A 10,554-nucleotide genomic window follows, 5' to 3' on the forward strand; every position below is an offset into this window, starting at 1 on the left:
CTATGTGTTGCCCACTGTATAAAACCTCAGAAACTTCCATTGTTCACAGGATTTTTTTAAGTTTATTTAATTTTGAGGGAGAGAGAATCCAAAGCAGGCTCCATGCTCTCAGCACAGAGCCTGACAAGGGGCTTGATACCACCAATCATGAGACCAGGACCTGAGCTGAAGTCCAGAGCCAGCCGTCCCCACAGCATTGAGTTTTAAATCTCTTCCTGGTAGTGTTACAAAGGCCTTTCTCAGCTGGCTCTCACCTACTCTCAGAACTCTTCCTCCTCTATTTTCCTTCTGGCATTTAGGCCTCAAAGAACTTCTCCTAGTTCTCCAAATGTGAACTTCTCTTTCATTCCTCCAGCCTTTTTCAAATGCTGATCCTTCTGCTAGATTGCCCTTCCCCCCATTCTCTGCTGCAAGATCCAAGCAATTTACAATGCTCAGTTCTGGGTTTGCCTTTGGACTGAGACAATCCTAGGTTCACATTCTGGCTCTGCCAGCCACTGACTGACTTTGACTTTTGGCAAATCCTTAATCTTAGACTCACAGAATTATCATAAGGATTAAATTATATAGACGAGTACTTTGCACAGTATCTGTTACATGGCTAACTCAAAAATGTCTCTCTTTCTTCTCTGAATCTTTTCCAAAACCTTCCCATCTGCACCTTGTATCTCTACTATGCTATTAATCACACTGCACACAGTGTTATAATTGTTTATCACTTGCCTATCTTACTCTAGACTGAGTTCTTTGGGGATCGAAGACCAGTGTTGGTCATAATTGTGTCCTCAGGAACGAGCACAGTGCTTAGAAGGTGGCAGGTCCTTAGAATACATCCTGTTTGTATGTCGAGTGAATGAGGCAGAAACCCATGTAAGACAAGAAATGGTGAGCTTCTGTGTGGGAAATGCTCTTTGCTGGACTGCTTCACTATTTGAGCCTAACAATCCCTGTGCAAGATCTTTCTTTTTGGAGGTGAGGTGGCCAGGTGTATGTCACAGAGAACAGTGGCATACACATACGAGTTGATCGAGAAATGTTTGATGGAATACTCGTAACAATTTATTGACAACTCTGCTATATGGAGGGGTGAATTCTGGGGGTCCCACAAACCTTTCTTTTGGGGCCCCAGGGAAAGCAACACATAGTTCCATGCAGAGAAGCAGTGCCGACCTTCTTCTTGAGGCCATTTCATTGTTCTATTCCAATGGGACTAACAAAGAAGATCGGAAGAAACTGCCCTAGTCCAAATCTGGGAGAAGTGGGTGGATTGTCAGAGCAGAGGAGAAGGGCAGTTAGGACAGATGGGCCTGGGGGTGGCCAAGCCTATCCAGGCACCAACAAGTCTGGCTGGGGCTGGTGATATCAGGTTACTTTTTAAAGGGGAAAAGCTTCTCGTCCAAACAGAAAGACAATACTTTCATTTGTTTGCCAGGTACCCTGAAGGGTAAGTTTGGCGAAGGGAGGGCCAAGAGAAAGAAGGGAAAGAGTGGCCAAACCAAGGGACCACTGTGATCGTACCTGGGCTCAAAAAGCATCCCCTCTAACTTCGGTTCTCCTCCCCCTCCCTTAGAAGCCTCCAGGGAGAAGTTGAGCTCCTGCCTCTGCTGAGACAGCTGTTAAGTGATCACTGAGTGTGTGGCCAGGTCAAATTTCAGCACATGGTACCACTGCTCAAAGGTTCTCTGGAAGACCTGGGAGGAATTCTGTGCTGGGAAATCCTTCCTCCCCAGATTCGCAGACATGAAAAGCCTTAGGAACAAGGACCCCAGACACAACAACCCTGTAGGTTTAACACGGGGGCCTTAGCCCCATTTATTTGCATAGCCAGAGGTCTCTGCCACAAGCAGCAGTCTTAGACTGTGGATAGCCATTTCCTTCCAGCCTGGGCAGGGGCTGGGAAAGACAGACACACAAATACATATTTCAGATTCCCTTCTCTGATGTCTGAAGAAATCATTTTCTCCTTTCCTGCAATCTTGAGGAGACCACCTCTGTGAGGCTGCTCAACTTGCGCTCACTAACACACACACAGAATCTGCTGTGGGTTAAGCACCGAATATTAAGTAAAACCCATTACATAGATTGTTCCTTTCATCACAGACACAGAGTGTGATGCTATCAAGGAACTAGTCAGTACAAGCAGCGAAGGTACATGCTTCCTTCTTTCTGACCCATGGAAGAGATGTCTCCACGGGCCTGACCTGGACCTTCTATCACAGGGAGATTTGGGGGGCCCTTTCAGGGAACGACTCAGCATTAGCCCTCCTCCATGGCTACAAGGATGTCATTCCTGCAGGTATCCTCCAGATTTCAGCTCCAGAGTAAGACAAAAAGGCTGACACTGCCAGGAAAGGAACCTAGGGCTTATAGCACTTGAGTACTGGCTGAGGACAGTTGCAAGGAACAGGACCAGGGACACAGGCCCACGGAGCAGGAAGCTCAGTAGGTGAATCGCATCTTTTGTGAGTAGCCCAGTTTGTCCAAGTTGGGATGGCAGGCGAGCTGCACCATGGGGGGTGGCCCGCAGAGTAGCAGCAGCACGCCATCCCCTGGGGCGGGCAGGTGTTCCCGGATCATGTCAGCAGTCACAAACCCCTTGCTGTAGGCCCAATCTGCAGTACAGAGGAGAAGAGAGAGCAGACATTCCAGACCAGACCCGAGCTGACAAGGGGCGGAGTACCATGAGGCGGGGAGGGGGGGGGGGGCCCGGAGAGCCTCCAGAGAAGGTCTCAAGTTGTAGCAGCAGCTAGACGGGGAGACTCAGCCTGCTTCAGCTTCACAGACATGCCTGCCACCCACCCGGAAAACAGGAACCAGAAGGAAAGGGCCCAGGAGATCACCAGGTCTGTTGCACTCACACTTGGGAGTGTGGCAGTACCAGGGAGGGCTTGTTTCACTGAAATCAGAACCCCCAGTGCGGGAAGGCCCTGATTTGGGGGTGTCCAGGAACGGGGAGGGTACCTTCTGGGGGGTGATCCAGAGTGAACCAGAGCTTAAAGCGACTGGGATATCGGGCCTGCAGTTCCTCCAGCTCCTCCCGCAAGATTATGTCCTTTTCAGTCTGAAATGAACGGGGGAGCAAAGATTCTAGGAACCTCATGGGGCCCACGTACAAAAAGTTCGCCGCTCTGACAACTTTCCAACTGGGACAAAATTAGAGAGCCAAAGTTCTAGGGAATAATCAGGGCTTTTAGAGAGTTAGCGTGAGGCAAAGAGAGGGGAACGGGCTTTATTTACACAGTATGGAGGAATAAAGATGAAATATTTCACAAAGGAAACCCAAGGAGCAACTTTTTACGCTTAGGACTCGGTTCCTTAAATGTGTCCTTTTCATGTTTCCTTGGGGGCCAGGGAAGGAATTTGGCCCCATGCTCTGTCCTCCTTGCGGTAGTAGAGGGTCCTCTACCTTGCAGGGGGGACCTTGGGCAAAGGCTACAACAGGCTCTGGACTAGCTCTGCCTGCCGGTGCCGCATCTCTCAGGCTGCCTGCACAAGAGCTTTAAAGACCCAGGTGTGAGAAAAGTAAACCAACCTGGTTGGCAAAAAGCAGAGAGCACTGGGTCGGATCTTCACGGTCCTTCAGGATGGCCCGAATCAGCTGCAGCATTGGGGTGATTCCTGCAAAAAGACAGCCCACCATGAGACAGGATGGCCGCAGACCCTCCCCTGTCCCAGCTCCTGAGCTGACCAACCTCTCATCTTAATTCTTTCTACCCATTCACCACCCTGCTCCATTTTTCCTTTAGTATCCCGATCCTCGAATCCTCTCCTGTCCTGGAGCACTGACATTCCTGGACAGAGATGCCCTTGACCCCACACTCAACATCATGTCTGGTAGGTGCACTGTGGTCATGCTCCATATTCGCATAAGATCATACAGTTAACAAACGGAGGGTTGATGGGGGTTGGGAGGGAGGGGAGGGGAGGTGATGGGTATTGAAGAGGGCATCTTTTGGGATGAGCACTGGGTGTTGTATGGAAACCAATCTGACAATAAATTTCACATATTAAAAAAAAATAAGATCATACGGTTGAAATCCTTCTAAGGAACCAATCTAAGACCTTTCCCCTGAAAGTCTGTTGGAGGCTTGGACTCAAATGTCACAGATAACTGTAAGTACCTACTGATTCAGTGATGAGGGTTCTGGAACACTGGACTTGAGGGTTAAGTGCATGTACTTTGGAAGTGGACAGAGTTAGAAACTAACCCTACCTCTGGTCATTACTGTTTATCCTGTGGAAACCCTTCAACTTCTCACAACCTCCATTTTTTTCATCTGTAAAAGGGGAAGACTGATATCTACTTCATAGATACACACATAAAGTGACTAGCATAGTGTCTAATATTTAGAAATGTTCACTGTTTGTTCTTTTTCTTCCTTCTTGCCTATCCTATTTCTAGCTGCTTCTCCATTCTCACCTAAAAATTATTAGATTCATTCCATTTGAGGTCTTAGGAGAACCCACATGATTTATTTCTCTCATTCTATTAGTTAAAAAAAAATTCCTTATTTATTTTTTTTGGTTTCTACCTGATTATGATTTTGTTTTCCAGATATCAGGGAGTTCTAAGCATCACCAGGAATCCCCCGACTAACAGCTTGGCTATGATTACCAAACCTTCTGAGGGTCACTTGGGCGTTTTCATGGCAACAACCAATAATGGTGTGAGAGAATGGCCCCTCAAGTGATACACACCTGTTCCGCCGGCAATCATTCCCAGTTTCTTCGCCACTTGGGGTTCTGGCGGAGATTTTTTGTTGGGCTGAATGCTAAAATTCCCTGAAAAGTCAAGTTAAGAGAGGGGTGGAAGAAAAAAGTCAATATGGGGGACTAAGAAAACAAATATAGAACTGAAGATGTGTCCCAGGCCGGTTTAGCAGCTGCAATGAAATCTGATCCTGGAGCTTGGGTGGAGGTTTGAGTTGAGCCAGTCTTGACAATGATACACTTGAGGGACAACGGGGCCAGGACTATCCGTCCCATATTATTAAGTACCAGTCAGTTTAGGGCCACACAGTGAGTCATTAGCTGCCTCTGGCAGACCGTCACTCCCTGGTGAGGGAGACAGGCATGGGGCCAGGTGTGAATCTATTTTCCCAAGTGGCACAGAGCAGCTCCAGAGGCTTGCTAATGCACACAGCTGTTCCCATGGGCAGGGATGAAAGCTGTGTCTGGCTATCTAAACTGCTCAACTTGAGAAGCGTTCGGGGGAGGGAAAGAGAGACATAGGTTTGCTTTAGGCATCTCCACAGCAGTCATGGCTGGTGAGCTCCAGTGGGTAGGGAGCTGGTCCCTGTGGCAAACGGAACTGAGAAATATGCCTTTCCAAAATATCAGCGCTATGTTTAAAGGGCAGGTCTGGCCCTTGCCCACGTACTCACATACATGCACACGCACGGCCACAGTGTGCCAAGTGGACTACGCGTACTGGAGAAGTGGGAGACAGGCTCAGGGAGAAGAGGGGCCATTACCTTTCCCAGTGTAAGTGAGCAAACCACTTGGCCCTCGAAATTCCACCACATCCCCAATCTTCAGGCTGTTTAGGTACTGAGACATCTTCCCTCCCTCAGGAAATTTGGGGTGCACACCCTTCAGGTACACCTGGTAAGACAGAATGGAAAACACTTTATCTGGAATGTCACTGGCTTCTGAGCTGAAGCTAGAGCAGGAACTACGCATGTGCTATCGTCCCCAGTCCACATACTTTCTTCATATGCCCTAAGGACACATGTCTCCTGCTATCAAAGAAATCTTGGAAGTTTACAAATTCCAGAAAGAGAGGGATAAGGAGCTCCTGGGGTTCCTTCCTACCCACTTACCTTGATGACAAGATCCACGTAGCCTTGGTCCTCGTCACTGGTGACAGGAGTATATGGCCTGATGACCAGGCTGCCATCGATCCGGGCAGAGAGGTAGACATGTTTGCCTGGGGACCATGTGTAGAGCTACATAAGGGCTGCTGGTGGACGTGTAGCCTTCCTGTCACCTTTCAAAATACTCAAGGAGTTTTGAGAACAAGGATGTCTTGCTTCCTAGAGTGGTTCCAATGAGATAGCAGGCAGGGAGGGCCCCTTAGGGCCCTCAGAAGCCCCCCATTGGAGAAACTCTTGGCAACTACTGCCAGGACCTTAGCAGTAGCAGGAGAATTGAGGGTCTGGGCAATGAGGAAAAAATAAATGTTTGCTCAGGGGGAAATACAAACAAATCCTGCAGGGAGGAGGAAGAACTAGTGAGTGTCAACGATGTCTAGGGGCACAGAAGCCACACCCTGGAGGGGCCCAGTGGTCAGTGATACCTCACCAATCCAAGCTGGGTAGGGAAGGGGAACCACCCTCTTAGGATACCAGGGAAAGGAGCCCACTCCACACTTTCCTTACCCACAGGCAGCCCCAGAACGTGGTGGGCGGTGGGCAGGGCAAAGCGGAACCTCTTGGTGTTGTGGCTCACAGTCTGGAGGATGGACGACACACACGTTTCACCAGGCAGGTCTGGTGCTGCAAAGTGCTTTGGGGCATCCCAACCACAGTGGATGGTCCCTCCTCTACCCGGGCTTTCCTCTACAACTTACCGTCTTGTCTAGCAGTCGCAGCAGGTACTTCTCATTGGGGTCCAGGAGAGTGACCTTTGGCCGGCGGGACTTTCGAACCAAGTACGAGCCCAGAGCCAGGCCAAGCACAGTCAGCAGCCCCACCCCCAGGGAGGCCAGCAGGACTGGGCTCTGTGGGTAGAGAAGGCAGCGTGACCATCATGCTGGGGAAGAACCCGGGGAGTGGGTGGTGACTGTCCCATACAACCAGCCGCCCCAGGGATGGCTTTCCCGAGCTCCAGCGCGAGAGCCTTTCACGGCCAGAAAGGTAACCGGGGAAGGGTCCCAAGCCCGACTGTGCGGCACCGGGACCCCGGATTCCGGGGCAGGTGTAGAGCCCTGCGGAGCGGGGTCGGCGGCGAGAGCCCCAGGTCCGGAGCTGAGTGCCCAGAACGAGATGGGGCGGAGTCCCCTGGTGCAGGACGCGGAGCAAGGGTCTCACCGGTTGGAAGCCCATGACCGAGCACCTCGTCCTCCACCGCCAGGCCCGCGGACGGATCCCACAATGCGCCGCGGGGCGGGCAGGAGGCGGGGCGGGCAGGAGGCGGGGCGGGCAGGAGGCGGGGCGGGCAGGAGGCGGGGCGGGCAGGAGGCGGGGCGGGCAGGAGGCGGGGCGGGCAGGAGGCGGGGCGGGCAGGAGGCGGGGCGGGCAGGAGGCGGGGCGGGCAGGAGGCGGGGCGGGCAGGAGGCGGGGCGGGCAGGAGGCGGGGCCTGGCGAGGGTGGGGCTGGCGGGCTGAGTGGCTCTGCGCCCCACCCCTTTGCTCTCAGACTTGGTGGCTAAGGGCCCCAGGAACCTCCGGACTGATCCAAGATCCTTGAAGACCGCAGCTCCAGCCCACCTTCCCCTCCCCAGCCTCTTATTCCCGCCACTTCGATCCGCTTACCCCGAACAAGAGGGGAGTCCTGTCAAATGTAGAACCACACCAAGTTGGGGGATTAGAAATCTGAGTCTGGAATACTAAACAGAAGGCTGTCTGACATTGAGCCAGTTGAGCAGGAAAGGCTGAAATTAATCATTTTAGAGTCACCTTAGTTTTTCAACAGGCTGAACTGCAACAGCATTGAACAGTCTGGCGGGGTCTTCTTTAGGAATGAGGAGTGTGGCATGGCAACTCCATTTCCCGGTCCCATTTGGTTTTGCATACAGCACCAGGCCTTCGGTACCACTCAGTAGCTTCCTATGGGTCCAAATCAAGCTTCTTGTCCTGATCTGGGTTCTCCCACCCTCAGGGTCAAAGACCTGGGCTTTGGAGGCAGACTGTACAGAATAAGAATCTCGCCTCCAGCACTTACTGGCTCTGTGACCTTAACTTTTCTGCAATTCCTCATCTATAAATGGATATATATTATCTTGTGTCTAGTCCATAGGGGTGTTGTGAGGCTTAAATGAGATGTGTAATGTGCCTAGTGTACTGTCTGTCAGAGCAAAATACTCGATAGATGTCAGCGACTATAATGGCTCAGAAGATAGCGCCAACAGTTAGGGTTTTAGAACTGAGCTCTGTTGGCAGCAAAATGGGACAAAGGGAGTCAGAAATAGACACTGACAGCCACTGGGGCTACACATTTGCCAAGATGGCTGTTCTTTCTCATACACAGTTTCCCAACCAGATTGACATTTGCGTTTGATTTCTTCTGAGGTCTCTTGCCTTTGCTTACAGACATCTTTTTATATTTTTACATGGTCTTATACATCTGTGTGTTTGTGCCCTAATCTCCTTATAAGTTCACTAGTCATATTGGACTAGGGACCACCCTAATGACCTCTTTAAAGACTCTATCTCCAAGGGAGCCTGGGTGGCTCATTCAGTTGAATGTCCAACTCTCGATTTTGGTTCAGGTCATGATCCCAGGGTCATAGGATTGAGCCCCATGTTGGGCTCCACGCTGAGCATGGAGCCTGCTTAAGATTGTCTCTCTGTCTCTCTGTCTCTCTGTCTCTCTGTCTCTCTCTCCCTCCTCCTCCTCCTTCTCCTCTGTCTCCTCCCTCTGCCCCTCTCCCCTGCTCACACTCTTTCTCTCTCAAAAAAAAAAAAAGAGTTAAAGACTAACTCCAAATACAGTTACATTCTGAGGCTACGGGCTAGGATTTCAGTATATGAATTTGAGGGGGGAGATGTGACACAATTCAGGCCATAATGGAGGGGTGCTATTTTAAATGCTATTGTTCTTAAAGTTTTGATTTCTACTTGTACTTTATTATACAGCAATAGGTTGATTTCTCTGTGTTGACCTTGTATTCTGTGATCTTGCTAAACTCATTCATTAGTTCTAAGAGGTTTATTTTGTTTGTTTTTGGTAGATTTCTTGGAATTTTCTATACAGACAATCATGCCATCTGTGAATAGGAATAGTTTAATTTTTTCCTTTCCAGTCCATATGCCTTTTATTCGACTTGCCTTATTGCACAAGCTAGTACTTCCAGTACGAGTACTGCCTCATTCCCATCTAAGGGAGAAAGCATTCAGTTTTTCACCAGGAAGTGTGATGTTAGCTATAAGTGTGTGTGTTGTAGCTGCCCTTTATCGGGTTGAGGAAGTTCCCTTCTATTCCCAGGTTTCTCAGAGTTTTTATCTTGCATGGATACTGAAGTCTATCAAATGTTTTATTCTGCATCAATTGTTATGATCATCTTTACACTATAATATAGTGGATTATGTTTGTTGTTGTTTTTGTTGTTGTTGTTGTTGTTGTTAATACCGAGCCAGTGTTGCTTTCCTGGGAATAAGCCCCACTTGGTTCTGGTGTATCATTCTTTTTACACATTACTGTATTTGATTAATATTTTGTTGATAGTTTTCACAACCATATTCTTGAGAGATAGTGCTCTATAGCTTTCTACTTTCTGTGCTGTCTTTGTCTGGTTTACGTTGTAAATGCATTGTTTGAATCAGGATCCAAATAAAGTCCATCCATCGAGATTTGTTTGTCTCTTAGGTGTTTTTAAAGTATAGATTTCCCCTCCATCTCTCTCTTGCCTTTTTTTCTCCCTTACAAATTTTATTTACTGAAAAATTGAGAAGGCTGCACTCCTGACCACTACAATAAGCTGCTTGTAGAAATTATTTGGGGCCCAGTGTCCAAAGGGCACAACAATTTATGTTTATAGATAGTCCTGGGTGAAGTAATTCCTAGGGGTCCTACTGATAAGTAGGAGGTGGGTAGTTGTTGTCAGGGAGTTCTGTTTCTCCTCCTGAGATGGGGGGCTCTGTCTGGGTGGAAAGCTATAGTTCAGGATGGTAGAGGGAGCATCTCTTACTTTTAGAGTGTAGATCAAAGAAGGATATATGAGCATTTAGTGTGGGTATTGAAGTCAGGAGGTCAGGCAATAGATTTCAACAGGGGTGCTAACAAAAGTTTCTGAGGCAGGCAGGAGCAGCTGGATTATGAAGTGAGGGGGAATCCAAGAAATAGAAAGTGGGAAAAACGATCACAGAACACATTTGCTTAGTGCTTATCATGTTTCAGGCACTATTTCAGGCACTGGGGATATAGAATTCAACAAGACACAGACCAGCTTTAGGGGAATTAATAATCTGGGCCTCCAATCCATTAAAAAACCCCGAAAACCCAATTCTTGGCTCCCCATTGTTCTTAGAATAAACATCAGACATAGCCTCCAGACTCCCTAAAAGAAGTGGTCCCTCTCTAGCTTTTCTTCCTCACATGACGACAGACTCCATTTGCTTTCTTCTCTTCAGTGACCCTCTTTTCCATTTTCTTGAACAATCATGTTATTAGAGTCTTCGTAGTCTTTGCAAGTTCCATTCCTTTTGCCTGGAACATTCGTCTCCCATCCTTCCACCCACCCTTCACCTAGGTTTTTCTAACTTATTCGGAGATTGTTATAGGCACAGTTCTAAGATGGCTCCCAAGATTATCCCCGATAACCCAATCTCATTAGACATCCTGACTCTGCACTGCTTTTTAAAAAAAAAAAAAATTTTTAACATTTATTTATTTT

General features: G+C 48.7%; 1 protein-coding gene across 1 annotated transcript; it reads right to left on the reverse strand.

Annotated features, from left to right (window-relative positions):
* Positions 1-1,783: 1,783 nt before the first annotated feature.
* On the reverse strand, positions 1,784-7,099 carry LOC115505486 (NADH-cytochrome b5 reductase 1). Its single transcript, XM_030303142.1, has 9 exons — positions 7,032-7,099; positions 6,572-6,721; positions 6,381-6,453; positions 5,823-5,929; positions 5,475-5,604; positions 4,699-4,782; positions 3,533-3,618; positions 2,962-3,061; positions 1,784-2,612 (listed from the first exon to the last, which is right to left on the reverse strand). The coding sequence occupies exons 1-9, from the start codon at positions 7,044-7,046 to the stop codon at positions 2,440-2,442; spliced, it is 918 nt and encodes a 305-aa protein (XP_030159002.1). The 5' UTR covers positions 7,047-7,099; the 3' UTR covers positions 1,784-2,439.
* Positions 7,100-10,554: the final 3,455 nt, after the last annotated feature.

The sequence above is a fragment of the Lynx canadensis genome, chromosome F1, assembly GCF_007474595.2.
Source record: "Lynx canadensis isolate LIC74 chromosome F1, mLynCan4.pri.v2, whole genome shotgun sequence".
Lineage (NCBI taxonomy): Eukaryota > Metazoa > Chordata > Mammalia > Carnivora > Felidae > Lynx > Lynx canadensis.